The 20,284-nt window shown below is 41.7% G+C and overlaps 1 protein-coding gene across 2 annotated transcripts; it reads right to left on the reverse strand.

Annotated features, from left to right (window-relative positions):
* Positions 1-891: 891 nt before the first annotated feature.
* On the reverse strand, positions 892-15,793 carry LOC311055217 (nuclear distribution protein nudE homolog 1-A-like). 2 transcript variants are annotated; one of them, XM_084071339.1, is made up of 9 exons: positions 15,662-15,793; positions 12,043-12,282; positions 10,967-11,120; positions 7,608-7,756; positions 6,949-7,085; positions 6,124-6,279; positions 4,562-4,647; positions 2,957-3,113; positions 892-2,845 (listed from the first exon to the last, which is right to left on the reverse strand). In XM_084071339.1, the coding sequence occupies exons 2-8, from the start codon at positions 12,126-12,128 to the stop codon at positions 2,961-2,963; spliced, it is 921 nt and encodes a 306-aa protein (XP_083927465.1). In that variant the 5' UTR covers positions 12,129-12,282; positions 15,662-15,793; the 3' UTR covers positions 892-2,845; positions 2,957-2,960. The 2 variants fall into 2 exon arrangements, with proteins under 2 accessions (XP_083927465.1, XP_083927464.1); XM_084071338.1 differs by having other exon boundaries at positions 892-3,113.
* Between the last annotated feature and the right edge of the window lie 4,491 nt (positions 15,794-20,284).

Genomic DNA, 20,284 nt, shown 5'->3' on the forward strand with positions numbered 1-20,284 from the left:
AGGATATACTAGTTTTGGATTTCAGTTTAGTTTTAGTTCGTTTCGATTTTTTTTTCTAATTCAGTTAGTTTTAATTAGTTTCTAGAGCAGATTTGCTAGTTTGTATTAGTTTTTATTGTTGATAATGCTAATAGATTTAATTTGTTTTATTAGTTTTGTGTTTTTATACCTTTTCAATCCTTCACTGAATAAACAAATAAGTCAGGTGCAGGATTGAAAAGGGCCAGAGTAGTATTGTGTAATAAAAACTCAGAAGGCATACCGTTATGAGGTGGTCTACAGGTTGGAGCGTGCTTGTGGCCAAAAAGTTCCTGGTTCGATTCTCCAGACCTGCCTGCATAAAGAATTTAAATGGGGAAGAGACTGACAGACACTCACCCATCAATACTGCTGCTGTGCCCTTGAGCAAGGCACTGAACCCCAAAACTGCTCTAGAGGAGCTGCTCAGTGACCAACAGTATAAGTATGGTTGTACAGGGCAGTTCCTAGGTTTTAATGTGTACGATTGTGAAACAGGACATTGCTGAAAGAGCATTCAGGCTTGAGCAAACCTTCCCTGGCTAAATAAGGTTAAAAAAAATAAAAAAAATAAAGCATAAATCATTCTACAAACGAGCACCAGCATTTTGCAGTATTAATGTAAAAAGAGTCCATACCAATATGAACCAGGGATAAATACCATCATTTACATTCTACCAGTCCAGGACTCCCGTCTGTGTATACACAATATGAATTATAAAACGCAGTCTATGTTTGTAAAGTAATTTACAGAATTGCTTTCATACATTTATTAGATAATCCAATCTTTTATTATAGGTGGTCTACATCAGAACTAAATGTTTATAAAAGGACCATTCTTTGACAGTCAAGCTTCTTGTCACAAGTCTTGAAGTCCCTTGTTATTCAGTCTAAAAAGTGACATTAATTCAGTAGTTATTTCACTTTGTCTGCAGCTTCCATATCAACTACTTGAACCCAAATATACTTTGTAGACCAGGGTCCCCCAGGGGTCTGTGAACTTGACCCTGTCCTATTCCCCTCTACACCAAGAATCTCTTAGATCGGCGATTTCCACATGCCCATAATTAGGACGCTAAGGTTCACATGGTTAAAGTGACTAAGAACCATCAACTGTGGGCATTTCTTTAAGTTTAGAGAATAAACTTGTATTTTTCACTCCAACTCCCAGTAATAATCTTTTAAACATTCAGTCATCACCAAGCATCAGTACAACCAACAAGACCAAGAGCATCAATTTCTAACAAGTTACACATCTCTGTAATACAGTTTAGAATTGGTGATATTCTCAACCCTGGGGAAGAGCTGGGATCAGCCCATGAGACTGAGTTGAATAATGCATCAGCGCCCTCCAGTGGAGAAAAGACCCTAACCCCATTTTTAAAAAGGCAGTGAAAGTGATATTTTTATGGTCGAAACAAAAAGGTTGTGAAAAAGTTAAAAGCTCTAAATTCAGATAGTCATTACTATAGTGTGTTTTGTCAATAACAGGGGTCTCCCCATCTCTCTAGCGCTTTAATAAACAGGAGGGGGAAAAATCAGGTTGGTTAAGAATTTCATCCAATCTGGAGAGAACCCATTTAGCATTGTATATTTTAGTGTTCCAGTTCCAATTTGTCTGCTCATTGCTGTGTGTCATCACCTCATATTTCACGTGTTTATCCTGCATCCTGCATGAATTTCGCTCTCCTGATTGGATACAATTGGCATTCTGACCCGAAAATGCATTTTCTGTTTACCAAAGAGCTGCTAGAGAGACCCCTGTTACGGAACAAACACGCAATAGAAATGATTACTGTAAGAACATAGAGCTATTTAACACTTATTTAACAAACTAATATCACTCACTGCACCTTTAATAAACACTGGCAACCAGTGTCTTTTTTCTTTTCTTCTAAAAGCAGTGGCAGTTGTTTCAGTTCTCCCGTTTCTTGCTACATTGCAAGTCTCAAACGTCATCAGTTCGTTGGAAGCTTGGGGGGAAGGATGGTTCCTCTCTCTCGTAACTCCCCCTCTTCTCTTAGTTTCCTTCCTATTAATACTGACATCTGCATTCTGTACCGCTTCCACTTTTAAGAGCTAAACCAAATAGGCGCTCCTGGCCCAGTCACATTCAAATGTTGATAAAATAGTCGTAGACAGCCTGGCCTTTATGAGCCAATTCACAGGGGTGTACAAGGAATCCCTGACCGTTTTAAAGTTGTCATTTAAAATGTTCAAAATACGTTTTCTTCGCAACATCATTGAGCAAATAGCAGGGTCCGTTCCAGTGCTCAACACAATCTCCCCCAAAGTGCACGCAAAAAAAAAACATAAGGCGTGTATACCCCAGTACATGGTAGATAAATTACTTCAGACTTAGTGCAAGTGGCAAAAATAAAAATACATCCCTCAGAAAGATACCATGGTACAGTCCACCGTTTCTCAATGTTGCGTCCAGGGACCACCAGGTGTCCAAATTGACCCTTATAGGCCTGTAACTCTTAGAGTAAAAATTAAACAATCTCCGAGTTAAACACAGTGTAGATTGGTGTCCCAGAGATTTAAAAGAACGTTCTCAAATGGGGGCCTAATGCACACAAAACTGTCGGTCTCTCTCGGGTTCTGGTGGGAGCAGTCGGTTTCATGAGGGTTTAAAGCAGGGCAGTGTGTCCAAGGCCAAAGCAGGACGGCGTGTCCAAGGCCGCGGTACCCCAGTACCATCACAAAGACGTGTCTGGGAAGGCACGGGTGGCACGCTGGGGACGAGGTTGTTTTTGGCGTTTAACACCATCGCAGTCACAGTAGAAGCTTTGGTCCGGGTCCAAATTCTAGACTCTTAATGAACCTGCCAAGAAAAAACGCACACATACACATATAGTCGTGGGACTAAATAGCCTTGGCTTACGCACCACTCGTATTGTACGTACACGCGTATAAGACAGTGATTCTGACTTACAACGTTACAAAAAGCTGTTGTAGAGGCCATTGGTGGAAGGCGTCTCTGAGGCGTTGGGTTGGCTCACCGCTGTCCCCTGCCGTCCCGCCAGGCCGCTACGGTTGACAGTCTGCTCGTGGACGAACCCCCGGCACAATGCCAGCTTGGACTCCAGGTTCTAAAAAGGGTGGACAGCATATGTGACATTAATGTTGTTGTATTCAATGTTTTACTTTTTACATACTCCAAACCAGGGGTGGGCAACTTTGAGGATGGAGAGGGCCACTATATTTCCACACACACTCCAGAGGGCCACATTGCATATACTGGCAGACAGCTCTTATCTCCGTATTTAAACTTTTTTTGGAAATGAATGCCGTACTTCGCCATTCATGCACGTTTTGAGCTTGTAGATCTGCTATGTTTGCTATTTTTGAATTGGAATCCTGATATATTTTTTTGTTATTTTTTAATTGGAATCCTGAAAAGTAACATTTTGATTTAATTTCAAATTCATTTAGTTATGCTTATGTTAACTTTATGAACTTAAATACAAATATATTGGACTTAAAAAAGACAATAGAATTTTAATACAAGTCATTAAGCTACTAATATAGACTGAAGTAATTAAAGCGGGTCATGTTTGCATTTTTTGAATTGAAACAGCTGAAATCAATAATATATCAGTATTTCGACATTAACCTGCGGGCCGCATTACTGTAAGTGAAGGTGGGGCCGCATTTGGCCCCCGGGTTGGCAGTTGCCCATGTATGCTCCGGTCCAAACGATGCCAACCTTTTTTTTTTGGGGCTAGTTAGAAAACCTCGGAGCGGCAAGTTATTACCGAGCAGAACGACCGCAGAATACACAAATACACAGCCAGCTCGGCAACAATCCCACGACTGTTCGCTGAAATACACAACGCACACAAAACAGAAGATCCCTGGCCCGCAGCTCTCTGCGGTGTCACATGACAACAAGTGACTTGTTGGACAAGTGACGATTATTTGCCTGATGAAGACCTAGTAGGTCGAAACGTTGCATAAATAAAAAGTGAGTTTTTTTGGAGCTTGAGAACAGTGTGCAGACTTTCTTCTTCTTATCCTTGATTTTCACGATTAACCCATTCCATTCGGGAATGCATACTGTGTAAAAGTTTTTTAGCAATATCCATTATTTTATACTTTGGGCTATTCAAAATAAAATAGCATATACAGTATAAGAGCTCGTAGCGCAGCACTCGGTGCTGCGCTACGAGCTTGTAGATCAATCATTTTGAAAAAATCATGAAAATCGGTGCAAATCTTTGATATTTTTTATCTCAAACCTTTGCTTCTGGGGATTCCACAAATGTCTTCGAAATCCTAACAGTTTTTTTTTGTTTTTACTTATGTTTCTATATATCAGTGGATCTCAAACTTTTTCATGTCAAGGACCACCCAAAATGATATGAGAATATACAAGTTGAACCTTGTGCACTCTAAACACTGTGCATTTTTTTACACAGTGATTTCAGTGTGTAGACTGGGCTCCCAGAGATACAAATAGTATCCAACTGAGAGTCCTTTAAAATGTAAAAGGTTGAGAATCATTGCATTAACAGAGCAGACGGCATCGTCTTCTTACCCCGACTTTCCTCAGCAACTCCGCCACGATGTTCAGAGCGGAGATTCGCACCGATGTGGTGAGAGTCACTCCTATCATGCCGTCACCTGGCCAGACAAATATAGACACACATACAAGTACGGAGAGAGAACATTCATTATAACATCTTAGAGTTGACACCACAATCTTTGTGAAACAAATGTTTGATATGTTTTCATTTACTGAAATAAGATACAGGTTAAAGGGATACTAGGGAGTTCAGAGGTAAATACACACCAGCAGTACTTTTCCCCGACCACCAGGGGGTGACACAGGAGGGACCTCCATAGAGAGGTTCTTTTGTAGGCATGGTGCCCGAAAACAGGTTGCTTTATTGGGATACAATATGCGGAAATTCCCGCCCTGCTGGTTCTCTGAATTTTTATTTTTAAATAGGCTCTTTCATGATAAATTGACCACATATATGAAGTTAAACAACTAAATTCTATCCACACGCTATCTTACAATTAAATTCTGTGCCTCAAAAACGAAGTTTGAGAGCGTTTTAAAACCGAAAGTAAACGTTCATACGGACACGGACGCGCACGGACGCGCACATGCGTGCGTTAATTTACGTCCCGGTAGTAAACATAGAACACATAAACATTAGGGAAAATACGGATTTCAGAAGGAGGACTGTGTTTCAATGCATATAAACACCCCAGCATAATTATATAGTGGCTGATAGAGGGGAAAAAATGCAAAATATATATATATATATATTTTTTAAATTTAGGCTTAATGTTCCCTACAATGCCTTTAAAGAATGATTTTCTTTTATACCACATCAAATTTAATTACATTGAATTTTCAATATACTGTAATATCAATACTGAATTCTTCCTCATCATTAAACTATTATCTATCATAGGAGATGTATTGCCCAGCCCAACAATAATATTTCACTTAAAAAAGGGACACTTTGACAATTTTTAAGCTAAATCCCATTGTGAGGAGATCCTATATAATTTTTGGATCGATTTAATATTTCATTGACATTTATAAGTACAGCAGCAGTCCATCAAATTAAAAAACACAAAAAAAAAAAAAAAAAGCTTGTTTCCATTGTGGTCCATTAAACATTTGCCTGCTGCAAAAATAAAATATTTGGAAATGTCCGCATGATGATTCCAAACCCATCATTTTGTGGAGAAATACACAGAATACATGAGGCATTTCCGTTTGCCACAGTATAGGATCTCATTACATCAGAACAATGGCATTTAGGTTCAAAATCAAAGTGTCCCTTTCATTTACAGAATATCCTCCTTCATACAACACCTTGGTACTACAGAGTATAAATGAGGCTTTACTCCCTCTCTACACACACGCTAGCTCACTGATTCTCAAACATTTCCATGTCAAGGACCCCCAGATTCATACATATTTGGCCACAGACTCTCGTAAGAGAATATTTCTAAAGATTTTCCAAAATTCTTCCAAAATAGGGCTAAAAATAGTTTACATTGTTCCTCATTTTTGCTGAGGGGACCCCTGAGAGTCCCCCAACCTCACTTTGATAACCACAGGGCTAGCCAACTGACCTGGGTTACAGGACGGCGAGGCGGGCGGCCTGGAGGGGACCGCCACGGGGGGAGGCGGGGTGTGAGGAGGGGTGGACGGGAGCGAAGGCTCTTTGGCCCCGCCGCCGAGGGAGGGCTTCCTCTCCTTCTGTTGCACCGCCAGCTCCTGTCTCAGGTCTGCGTCACGTGCACACAAAAAAAACATGGATTACAGCAACAAAACAAAACAAGAAATCTCACAACTTAAACGTTTTGTTAGGCCAAGTCCCAGTCTGCGATTGTTCTTAAAGAGTATGAAAGGAGCCCCCCATGCTAGCGCTGTTTCCTAAACAATTAGCACAATATGTAAAATGATGATGTTTTGGTATTATTATTCTCTATCATCACTCTGTTCCTGCTGTACAGCCAACCAGTTGCAGACATTACAGATTAAGGGTTTAACATTTGCTTTTATGAAATATCTGAGGGTACGAGATGCTTCTGAACAATTCGAATACTCTTTAATCGTGATCTTGTACATCGGCTATTTCCGGTGCGCAACACTAGAGTTAGCCAAGACACTTGAGCTCAGACACCCTGTGATTGGCTTGTTTTGTTTAAAATTTGTTTTAAATTATAATTTTAGGAGGACAGGACTTGCTTAATTAAGGGATCCAGCACAATATTATTCCAGCACAATACATGTTTTGACTCTTTTAGTGTGAATAAATAGTCCAATTGAAACTGTGGTGGAATAAAGCACAGTTTAAGCAAGGTTTAACACATTTCCATTTTGTTGGACATTTAGGAGTTATCGACACCCAACACATGATGGAGCTGTACAGCAACCAACCCACGCAGCCGTACCTCGCGCCTCGTCCTTTAGTCTCTGGACGGACACCAGGAGGGTCTCCTTCTCGTCCAACTCGCTCTCCAGGAAGGCGTTCCTCTCGATCACCTGGTTCATCCTCTGCTCAAAGTCCTCCAGAGACATGATGGTGGCCCTGTGGGACAGGGATTTTTTTTTTTGGGGGGGGAGATGTCAATCTATACTTTGGAATGGTGGTGAAAAAAGTTATGTTACAAAAACAGTATTCAGTGTGCCTACACAGTATGTGATACTGTGTTTCCATGTACTTTGGAATGCATGCGGTGCATATTTAAAGCATAAAGTGAGTTTGTGTGCATGCGTATGTATGTATGTACCGTATGTGTATGTACTGTTTGTATGCATCAAGGTGGTGTACTGTAATATGATGTCTGCAGTGGTGTATGTGTGAGTGTGAGTGTAAGTGTAAGTGTAAGTGTAAGTGTAAGTGTAAGTGTAAGTGTAAGTGTGAGTGTGAGTGTGAGTGTGAGTGTGAGTGTGAGTGTGAGTGTGAGTGTGAGTGTGAGTGTGAGTGTGAGTGTGAGCGCGTGTGTGTGTGTGTGTGTGTGTGTGTGTGTGTGTGTGTGTGTGTGTGTGTGTGTGTGTGTGTGTGTGTGTGTGTGTGTGTGTGTGTGTGTGTGTCCGTGTCCGTCCAGACCTCTTGGCTCTCTCCAGGTCGTCGTTAGCCTGTTCCAGCTCTCTGATGTATTTGTGCAGCTGGTCTCTGATGGCGGTGGTCTCTGCTAGGTCTCCCTCCAGGGTGGAGATGTGACGATACGACTCCGAGTGCTGAGTCTCATACTTCTCCTGAACCACAACAGCAAGACCACATCCCCGCCACACCAACACAGAATGGTCGTAGTGGTTAGGATTAGGGGCACAACAATAACAAACTCATCAATTGCATGGATTATTAAAAATTATATCGATAATTTAATAAAGTCATCTATCCCAGTGTTTTTCAACCTTTTTCACATCAAGGACCCCTAAATTGATATATATTTGGCCACGGACCCCCATCTGAAATAGCCAATGCTAAGTGGTTAAAATGATTGTGACACTATGTTAACTAATTTAGCTGGGGACCCCCTGGCACCCCCCCAAGGACCACTGGTGGTCCCGGACCACTGGTTGAAAACCACTGATCTATCCCTATTTTGGGCATGGCAGGCGAAAACAGTGAAGATTAGATAAGACAATCTACGAGCTCACACATGCCACGCTGCGGGACAACACAATGCATAACATTGTGTTGTCATAACATAACAATGATCCATGCAGGTTAGGATAGCAAAACCTGGCAACCTCATTCTCCAGTGCTTCCACTACTGTCTTTCACTCTTATTTCCTACTGTCTCTCTCCTACATTATCTCTCAGCTTTCCTGTCTGTCTCTCTCTCACTGCCTCCCTCTTAGGTCTACTGTCTGTCTCTCCTACACTGCCTCCCTCTTAGGTCTACTGTCTGTCTCTCCTACACCGTCTGTCTCTTAGGTCTACTGTCTGTCTCTCCTACACTGCCTCCCTCTCGGCTTTCCTACCAGTCATCCCTCCAACACTTTCTCCCCATCATCTTTCCCTGTCAGCTTGTCCCCCCTACACTGTCAGCAGTGGTGTGAAGTAACTAAGTACATTTACTCAAGTACTGTACTTAAGTACAATTTTGAGGTACTTTTACCTTACTGGAGTATTTCCAATTGTCTATACTTTTACTTCTACTCTACTCTCAGAGGTAAATATCGTACTTTTAATCCACTACAATTATTTGAAAACTTTAGTTACTAGTTACTTTGCAGATATACATTATTACATTATAAAACATACATTAACCACTTCAGCCCTATTTTATACCAAGGCTATTTGAAAATAGCAGATCTACAAGCTCACAACGCGGTGCATCGCGACGCGTTGTGAGCTTGGAGATCTGCTATTTTCAAACATTTTAGTACTTTTACTTTTGAAACTTTAAGTTCATTTTGATACCAATACTTTTGTACTTTCACTCAAGTAAAATTTGGAATTCCGGACTTTTACCACTGACTGTCAGTCTTTCCTACACCGTCTCGCGGGTCATTCCTGGGACAGGGGCAGAGGGTTTGGGGTAGTGTCACAGGGAGGTGTCAGCAGTGCAGCTCTTGACAGCGACAGGGGAATCTCTGGTATGACATCATGACAAGCTTGGGCATGATGATGTGGCCATGCCGCCCAGAATGTGGTTGGCAATTTGCAGTATACAAATCAAACCTTCTATTTTTCTGCACTGCAGGGTTCAAATACAAAGCTTTTGATTCAGACCAAGATATCATCTAAAGTAGATGAAAAGAAATGGCTCAGATTTAAGATCCTTTTCTGTTGACTTTTGTTTGTCGTCATCTTTTTGTTGATAATTTAGTTTACCACTTAAAACCCCTACTTACATACTTTGTCACTGTGTCAAATAGCAAAAATAAAAGATCTACAAGCTCACTGTTTGTCGCAATGCTAAGTGTTGTGGATCTGCTATTTTGCGCAGAATGTTCATCTGTTTTTGCTGAATGTTTGCCTATTATGACATTCCCAGAAAGGGGATGCTAGGGTACATGTCTTTAAGTAATGGCTTCGTTGCAATGTTCCGATCGAAAATCCGATCGATTGAATCACAGAGTGCTGGAAACAGAGAGGAGACTGTGAAATGTTTGGAATGTGTCTATGACAAGTACATCCATCCCCTCCAGACACCAGCCCAACAACAGTCATCAGCTGCCTATCTGCACTGAATCAGCCCTCTGTGTGTGTATGCGACACACACACACACACACACACACACACTTCGAACTGTAGTACCCATAGTCTTCGCTGAGCCCCATAAAAGTGCAGAGTCTTGCCATCAGCTGACACATGTGAAAGTCCTCAGTCTCACACACACACACATCTGAAGTTTATAATCATGCGCTTGGTAACGATGAAATGTGTTTTCCAGCTGTGTTCAAGGCATTTAAACCTGACGATGATGTTTGGTGTTAAACGATTATTTTATAATTTTCTTAATTTTGTTAGTTGTTGTTTATCGCTGCCATATCGATCAAAAGGTATGTTAATGACCTCTGTGATGATATTGTTCTCTGATGGATGGGAAGCTGGGTTGTACTCTTTGTGAAACGGTGAGGACACGAGGGCAAGGTGCAACAAGTGAACTGGAACAGGAAAACGCGTTTGCCACCTTCTGGAAACCACAGAGCCTATTGAATATCGTCTCTGTCGGGTGGAAACCTCATTTGTCCAAAACTGTTAATTTCTTCTTTTTTTTAAAGATATTTTTTGGGGGATTTTTCTGCCTTTGACAGGAAAGTAGGCTGACAGGAAATGGGGAAAGAGATGAGGGGGTGACACACAGCAAAGGTCATCGGGATCGGGAGAACTACTTTTGATGCTTTTGTGTGACGCTGCAGTGTGGTCAAAGTAGGGCGTTCATTTACGTAAAAAACACAAAAAGTAAAAATATGGAGATAAGAGGTAGGAATGGCCAACCGATAACCATTAACCGTTAAGAAATCACCAACCGATTAATACTAACGATTAAAATTAATCGTTAAAAAAAAAAAGGGCCAAAAATGTTTTTAATTGTTTTTTGGCCAAGTCTACACCTGCAACCACACGTAACTTCCACTTTATTCTTCTTCTTCCTCGTCTTTGTATTGGTATTGTTTGTGTTGGAGCGCCTCAGTGCGGCTGCAGAGTTCATGTGCAACCTCTTCCAGAGAGAGATAGAGACACTAGAAACTCTGCTGACACAAAACAAACCGTGTAGACTTGGCCCTTTGAAATAAAATGTATTTTGGCCCTGTAAACACAATTTTTTTCATAACGGTTATCGATTAATTAATCGGTAAGGCCTAACGGTAACCGGTTAATAAAATGTCTCCATTTGGGCATCCCTAATAAGAGGTTTCTGCCCGACAGCAACGATATACATTTTTGTCCGCAAGCCACACCACCAGAAGCAATAACTGTGGCACCGAAGTCATCGCACGTCTCTTTACCTTGTAGCTCTCCAGTTCCATGCGGAGGCGGTTGTTGGCGGTGAGCAGCTCGCGGTTGCGTGCCTCACACTGTTTCAGCTCTGTCTCCAGCTCCACCTCGTAATCCCTGCTCATCTGCTGGAACTCCTGCAGCTCCTCCTGGCTCTCCTCTGAACTGTACACACAGGCGCGCACACACACACACACAATCATTTTAACATCAGCAGGTCAACAGCCGGGTCATAGAGACAGACAGGTGTTAGCAAGCAAGCCGGATCCACCATTTTTTTATGGAACAAGGAACCATAACATAAAATTGCACTTTTTCTTAGTTTTTTACGTAATTGTTGAGTTCTGTGGTGTGCCTTCTAACAAACAACTGCATTTCCTTCCTCTACTGCAGTGGTTCTCAACCTTTTCAGGCTGTGACCCCCCAAAATAATCATATTTGAACTTGGGACCCCCCCAACCTAATAAGCACTTGGAATGTAATTACATTTTGCTTGACTCGGTTTCACAGATAAAAATGTGCCTCTTTCTTATATTATTTGACAATTTGGCCAATGTTTGACCGCTTTTTATAGTATAGTTTGTTGATTACTTCTGATGCAGTAATGGTCTTTTCATTGTGTTTCTTTTAGGTATTAAAAAGGTCTTAAAAGTCCTTAAATCGTCACCTCACTGTCACCTGGGAACCCCCCCAAAATCCTGTGGGGACCCCCTTGAGGGATCCCGGCCCACAGGTTGAGAACCACTGCTCTACTGAATAGCTACACCCACACCAGTCTATGACAGTGGTTCGGCCATGGACTCTGTGACACCGATCCAAGAAGATTTTAATTATTGGATATGATTTGGTTCAGACTGTCTACACTGTTGGTAGAATTACACTGTGATCAAAATATTTCCTAATTTGTACTTGCTTGTAAAAGAGATAATAGTGAAGTTTAATTATCACTGATTTCACCAGGGAAACCCCAAGGACCCCCCCCCTAGACATGAGACCTACTGTACCACTGGACATTATACATTAGACCTACTGTGCCTCTGTCTGGACATTACATGATACCTGCTGTACCTCCGGACGTGAGACCTACCACTGGCGGTGTTTCTCTGCCAGATCCTTCCAGTATTCCACCTCCTCTTCCAAGGAGCTGAACTCCGGGACTTCCTGGTCCCCCATGTCTGGTGGTCCGGAGGGGGACAAGACAGCACGCAGCAGCTGTGGCGGTGAGTGTCACACACCAGGTTCGATGCACTCCTCCTCCTCCTCCTCCTCACACGCCCAGTTTTTCCTGAAATGGGGGTACCTGCACCCCTAGGGGTACGTGGAGGTACTACAGGGGAAAAGTGGAAAATATTATTCTAGTGTTATTTTTAGTGAGAAAACATTGATGAACTGTGTGTGAACCCCCTGATCTTAAAGTGTTAAACCAAAGCAAACCTTATAATGTGCCGTTACACCGTTTTACTTTTAAAGACATATGTATGTCTTTGCCCTCTGTTTAACCCATTAAGACCGGGAACGCATCTGTGTAATCACTTTAAAGGAGGAGTTCACCCCAAAAAATACTTATTTTCTATCAATTACACACCCCATGAAGCCTTGATTTCATGGATTTATTTTTGTTTTTGTGGCATTCCTAAGACAATAATTTGATGACCGTGTGTATTTCCGGTAGGAGACACAAATAATCTACTTTGTGTCTCCTACCGGATACATTAGCCGGTAGGAGACGGGAATCAAATTATTAGCTTAGGAATGCCACAAAAACAAAAACGAATCCATGGATTCAAGGCTTCATAGGGTGTGCAATTGATAAAAAATAAGTCATTTTTTGGGTGAACTCCTCCTTTAACCTGTTATTTTACACTTTGGCTATTCAAAAATAGCAGATATACAAGCTCATAGCGCGGCACCGAGGGCTGCGCTATGAACTTAGATCCGCAATTTTTTTCAAATCGTGAAAATGTGTGCAAAACTGCAAATCTTTGAATATATATATTTCAAAGTGCTTTTCTTTTACTCAAATCTTTGCTTCAGCGGGGTCCCTGAAACAAGACATTTTTAGATGGGGTCCGCCATAGATATAGAAACCTAGATACCTCATTGGCCTCTGCAGTACATTGGAGCAACCTGTATCGCAATACTTGTATCACTTCCGCCCTTAGTCCACTCATAGTGACTACTGGCCAATCACAGCGCTCACAGCGCTTTGACTACTGGCCAATCACAGTGCGTCCCACCCCGACCTGCCTCTGATTGGCCTACCGAACGTCCCCTTCTGTGACGCACGAGACTAAGGGCGGAAGCTGGTGCGCGCCCGAGATACAGACGCCTCAGAGCCAAAGGAGGCGTCTACCTTTATATGTCTATGGGGTCCGCGGCCAAATACATATAATTTTGGGGGTTCTTGACATGAAACAGTTTGAGAAACAAAGATTTGAGTTACACATATTCGCTTAAAACAATATCGTCATATATTCCAAGATGTGCGCACATAATCAGGATTTTTCAAAAAATAGCAGATATACAAGCTTATAAGCGTGGCACTTGGTGCTATGAGCTTGTAGATCTGCTATTTGTAAATAGTCAAAGAAATCTTAAAATGACACAGATGCGTTCCCGGTCTTAAAAGGGTTAAATAACAAAATTATATAATGTTTTACCCATCATTTCCATCTATACCAGCAGTTATCAATCACTAGGAATAGTGTGGTGTTGCTTAACTTGCTTACCAGCAGAAACACACAGCCTTTGTTCTCGCTGTATTTTGGTCCTTTCACTGTTTGTTTTGGTTGGCCAAAAAACGTCCCCGTCTACCAAAACGAACAGTGAAAACACCAAAATACAGCGAGAGGGCAGTGTGTGTCTGCAGGTAAACACCACCACACTACTCCAGTGCCTGATGACTGCTGGTGTAGAGGGAAATGATGGGTAAAACATCCAAATTGTGTTGTTATCTAAACACATGGCAAAGTTACATACTATGCCTTTAACAACTGACAAAAACAAATAGGTTTAGGGCTTACTGAAATGTTATGGTGACAGTTTAAAATTATTCAGGAGGCACTAATAACTCTTTCATTTAAAGGGATAGTTCACCCGATTCGTCACCCCATGGAGACTTAAATTAATGGATATTTTTTTGTTTTTATCGCATTCCTAAGACAATAATTTGATGGCCAGCGGACTGGTAGGAAGCGGTTCCCGTAGGAGATACAAAGGAGAGGAGACTCTTTGTGTCTCCTACTGGAACCGCTGCCGGTCATCAAATAATTGGCTTAGGAATGAGACAAAAAAAAAAAAAAAATCCATGAATTCAAGTCTCTATGGGGTGACTAATCCATAGAAAAAAAGTCGTTTTGGGGGTGAACTATCCCTTTAATTTCTTAATTGTAATGTTCAAAAAAGGTAAAAATGTGAGGTATTTTTTACTTTCTTCAGTATTTACCATTTTCAATACTTTTACTTCTACTCCACTACATCTCCAGAGGAAAATATTGTAGGCCTACTTTTACCCCACTACAATTATATGAAAACTTAGTTACTAAAATGAGTTACTAGTTACTAGGTTTTGATTATTATTACAAAAACACACTTCAGCTACATTTTGAATAACAGACTCTTACTTGTAACAGAGTATTTCTACATTGCAGTATTGATACTTTTACTTAAGTAAAGTAGCTTGTAAATCTGTTCTTTTAGGCGAGCAACACCGTCGTACTGCGGGGTATAAATCAAGTTACATTACACTGAAAAGGGGAAGTCGGCTTCTGGCTCATTAAGATGACATTTAAAACAAAATGTAAAATAATAACTTTAGTCCGAACCATACTGTCTCCGTTGAGCAAAAGTTCAGCAAAGACTTCTCAAACTCACCAGATTAGCCCTGTATCAAGACTATATCATAGATGTATGTTATCGATTTTGAAATTTTTATATCTATGACTGTCTTGGGCTGACCCCCCCAGTGCGTACTGCTCTTTCACCAGTAAAGCCCGTTCTTCTCCGAACATGTACAAATGCACAATATAAGGTGCTTACCCGGTAGCCCTGGATGTTAACTCAGCATTCGGAATCTTTGTGCACTTTATTAGTCCGTATTTTTCAATAAATATGTGTTTTAATCCCGTCTGTGGCCGAACGCCATTTCCCCCCGTGTTTACTTCCTGTTTACATTGAGTGTAATACCGGCTTTCACCGGATGCGCACCGTCATTACCACCCATCGAGGAATACAGGGAACTTCCGACACAGACGAGATTAAAACACATATCTATTGAAACATACGGACTAATACAATGCACACAGGTTCCGAATGCCGAGTTAACATCCGGGGCTACAGGTTCAGCACTTTATATGTTGTTTTTTGTACATGTACGGAGAAGTAGGGGCTTTCCGCGCGGATGTCCAGTGACAATTGGGGGGTGAAGCCCAAGACTGTCATAGATACGAAAGTAAAAGTCAGACTCGATTAAATACAACAACAGCACTGGATCCAAGGCTATCCCCAGACAAACACAATAAGAATACAGTTAAGTCGTAAGAGAACCAGAGTTGTTTTAGTCACCCCACCATTTGGATCCCCGCTGACATACGGTCACCAAAGCCGGCATAACGTTATCTAGCTTCTGCCCCCGATTATAAGACGTCTTTAACGTGAACGTTTCAGTGTAATTCACTTTGATCGGTCCTTAAAGACAAGCCACTTACTAAAGTCCCGTTACTCTGCGTGTTAAGTCCATTTCAGTCAAACAAAACAAATAGTTAGTTCCCCAGAAGTTAAGACAAACGTAGTCTCTCTCCTTCGAGGTTGACGGACAACAATGAGTTAGTAAGTCTTCACATTGTCCAGGCTAATCCACCAATCACGAGCCGGCCGATGGCATCGTAACCCCTTCTGGTTGGTCCAGAGACTCAGCCTCAACGCCAGGGGGAGGGTCGGAGTCTGTGTCCAATCAGATGACAGATGTATTACCCAGCGTGTCTGATTGATCGATTGATTGATTGCTTGATTTTAAGTGATCAATTAAAAGACATGTTATACGCACAGATTGATATCATATCAATCTATGACATGCATACAATGGGCCCTGTAATCTATCAGGATGAAGTCATAATATTTCCATTTTCTGTAGATTAACAGGATTTGAGGTGGGATATGGATAATCCTGAATCACACACACACACACACACACACACACACACACACACACACACACACACACACACACACACACACACACACACACACACACACACACACACACACACACACACACACACACACACACACACACACACACACACAAATCATTTCAATTCAATGCAGGACTTTTCCTTGTAGCATAGTATTTTGACATAGTGGTATTGTTACTTTTGCTTAAAAACAAAGATGTGCGTATTTCTTCCATCAGTGGAACACACTGATGAGGCGAGATGGTGAGCAGAGAGTGACCACGGGAGCATATCCTTGCTCGCGATGTCATTGGGGTCAGAGGTCAGACAGAGGCACTGCTGTCCTTTTCAGGGAGATTAAGTAAGTAGACCTATCTGATCCTGCAGGGTTAATCCACACATGCACCACCACAGTGGGGCATAAAGCCCCTCCGCGTGTGTGTGTGTGTGTGTGTGTGTGTGTGTGTGTGTGTGTGTGTGTGTGTGTGTGTGTGTGTGTGTGTGTGTGTGTGTGGTTTTATAGTTGTAAAGCATTGTCTATAGTACTAACACCAGATTATAACATTGCAAGAGGTGTGCCTTAACTTTCAGTGTCATTGACATTTATTATAACTCATAGACGCCTTAAGGGCCTGGGTGTCCCCTCGCTATTGGGGCCCGGCTCGGAGGTGGGAAGCCTCTCAGCACCCCACCTTCTCTGTAAAACACACTTTTAAAATACCTCCTTGGAATCAAAGTGCACCGTGGCATGTATGATGTGTGATCATGGATTCATTAATAATCGAGGTGAATCCCAGTGGTCCGGGTGCATCTTTCTTTTTTATTTTATTTGTGTCGCTCCACTCGGATCTCGGAACCAATTTCACTTTCCATTAGGGTTTGGGTCAGTCATTTCTTTTTTAGTGTGTTTTGTAATAATAAAATCAAAATCTACAAAGTAATTAGTAACTAAAGTGTTTTAATAATTGTAGTGGAGGACGAGGATTGAGGACCCCTGCAGAGGTGTCTTGACTAGAACACTAGAACAGGGACCCCCAGTTTAATATTGCATTAGGCCATGAACCCCCATTTGATACTTTTTTTTCTCCTGTGCACCCCAATCTACACTGTCAAATCCTCTGTGTGGACCCATAAAGGTCCATTTGTACACTCTCAGAGTTACACACACCCATAAGGGTCCATTTGGTTCTATCAGTGATTCAGCTGGGGACCCCCCTGGAATCCCCATAAGGACTGCGGGGCCCCAGACCCTGTGTGTGTGTGTGTGTGTGTGTGTGTGTGTGTGTGTGTGTGTGTGTGTGTGTGTGTGTGTGTGTGTGTGTGTGTGTGTGTGTGTGTGTGTGTGTGTGTGTGTGTGTGTGTGTGTGTGTGTGTGTGTGTGTGTGTGTGTGTGTGTGTGTGTGTGTGTGTGTGTGTGTGTGTGTGTGTGTGTGTGTGTGTGTGTGTGTGTGTGTATGACAGCAGCCATAGTTATTCATATTAAATGTGTTCATTTTCACCAATGTAGACGTTACACCTTTTGACCACATGAGGGCGACATTACCAAATGGTGGAGAGCAGCTTAGTAGTGCTGAGCTACAACTTAATTATTCTCCTGTGCTCTTTCACGGTTTTCTGACTAGAATATTATAATGTAGATCATCAGAGGTTCTAATCTAAACTATGAGTCAGGACCCCAAGTGGGGTCTTAGGAAGGTGACAGTGTGGTCGCAGATTGACAACTAAAAAAATCAATCTATTTGGGGTTGTTATCAGCCGCATAACCCATATAAACATAAATAAAAGTGAATTAAATAAAACTTAGCTTCTTTACTGATGACAATAGCGCTGTCTTCTGGCTGGATGCATCTGGTGTGTGTGTGTGTGTGTGTGTGTGTGTGTGTGTGTGTGTGTGTGTGTGTGTGTGTGTGTGTGTGTGTGTGTGTGTGTGTGTGTGTGTGTGTGTGTGTGTGTGTGTGTGTGTGTGTGTGTGTGTGCTTGATTGATTGATTGATGTACTTTATTTAGTAAGACATGAGAACAGTACATGGCAGTACATAACAGTACATGGAAGTACAAATTCGCAATACAAGGTCTACTAAACTGGATAGCTCAGTTAAGCACGTAGCTTGTTTAAGATGAGATCCCCATGCACACAAATCATGTTGACATATAAGAGACAGACAGATATACACACTACTATACAGAATGTCATACAATCAGTTTACAGGTTACTGGTATGAAGTATGAAGGGTGAAAAATATGTACAAAAAAGAAAGAGAGGGGGGGGGGGGGGGGGGTAGGTTAGGTTAGGACATGGGGTAGGTTAGGACTTGGACAGGGGCCATTTTTGAATTGCAGCCTCCTGAAGGTGTATCTTTAGGGCATTTTTGAAAGTGAGTAGGGTTTTACACTCCTTTACTCCTTTTGGTAGGGCATTCCACATTTTAGATGAATAGCATGAGAAAGAGTTCATTCCCTTTGTTGTGCCAAATCTGGGTTGAACATGGTTTGTGGAGCTGCCTCTGGTGTTATGATCATGGACTTGATTAACATTTTGGAAGTATTTTGACAAATACAGGGGGATCCCAATGTTGTGGTGTATCTTGAAGACCAGGCCCATAGCAAGTTGCTGTACTCTGTCCTCAACCCTAAGCCATCCAAGCCTAGCAAAATGGGCATGGGTTAGATGGGCTTTGTAATTGAGGCCAAGAAGTAGCCTTACAAGTTTGTTTTGGGATGTTTGGAGCCTTGTTTTTAGGGCCTTGGAGGTGTTGTGATACCATGAAGTGCATGCATAATCATAATGACCTTGTATGAGGGCCCCTACAATAATCTTCAGAGTATTCTTACTGACTTTACGAACAAGCCTCCACATCCTCCGTGTTATTTTGTGGACCTTTTTGATCGTCTTTTCAGCTTGCTTGCGTGCGTGCGTGCGTGCTTGCGTGCGTGCGTGTGTGCGTGCGTGCGTGCGTGCGTGTGTGCGTGCGTGCGTGCGTGCGTGTGTGTGTGTGTGTGTGTGTGTGTGTGTGTGTGTCGCTTTAGTTACTTTGCAGATATAATTTAGATTACTATTTCAAAACATACATAAACCTATTTTAAACTTCAGCTATTCGAAAATAGCCGAGCTCACAATGTGTCGCATCCCGATAGCTTGTAGATCAGCTATTTTCAAAAGAATACAGTACTTTTGAGTACTTGTTACTTGTAGGCCTATATAAGTATACTGTCTTGCAGTGTATCAATTTAGCTTTTATAACAGTTTTGACACTTTAGACCAGTGCTTCCCAAACTGTGTGCCGAGGCTTTGCCATGAGATAAGTCCGACAACCACACTTTATTAAACTATACAGAGGAATAAGACTGATAATGTGTGCTATAGTATGGAGGCTATTTTGCATAAATATTAATATAGGTGTGTCTTGAGATTTTTACTTGCTCACTGGTATGCTTTAGACATAAACATTTTGAAAACCACTACCATAAAGTCCCATTTCTGGGGTAGTTGGTTCCCATCATTCATTGCAACACAGTGACACCACCTGTACACTGTTAAGATCTTTAAAGAAACATCCCTGGTGATGATTTTGTCTATTATAAACATAGAATATATATATAAGAAAGCATGTGGTTTATAATGGTAAGAGAATAGAATTCACCAAAGTTTGAATGTAGACAAAGTAAGTGCTTAAAAGCATTCATACTCTCTAGTGTAACTGATGAACAAATATTAGTTTATCACCCAGATATTCACCTTTGCCCAAGCTTATCCAACCGAGGGCTGGGCCCGAGCCCTAGTGTCGATAAAGAGCTGATAATTTATATATTACAGCCTTATTTTTCACAAAGACAATGAGAAAATTGCATTTGATCAACACTTTAATTGAATAAAGAGATTATGGCATTACTGTCAATTAGGAAGTGCCCCGGAAAATGAAAGCAGACCCTCTGATTCCCCAACAGCGTGGGGAGGGCGTTGATTGAAAATACTGCAGATGTTGGGGGCCCTCCTGTCGGTCCTACTGTATATCACTCCCCTCACCCAGCGCAAATAAAGGTTGGGCACGTAATGAATAAATTGGATGGAGTCTGTTTTAAGGTATCTGGGTCCATGCAACCTCTTTGATTTAGAGACCAGACGGGTTTAAAAAGATACTAGTTTCACAGGACAAATTA

This window comes from Gymnoscopelus microlampas, assembly GCF_963454915.1.
Source record: "Gymnoscopelus microlampas genome assembly, chromosome: 11".
NCBI lineage: Eukaryota > Metazoa > Chordata > Actinopteri > Myctophiformes > Myctophidae > Gymnoscopelus > Gymnoscopelus microlampas.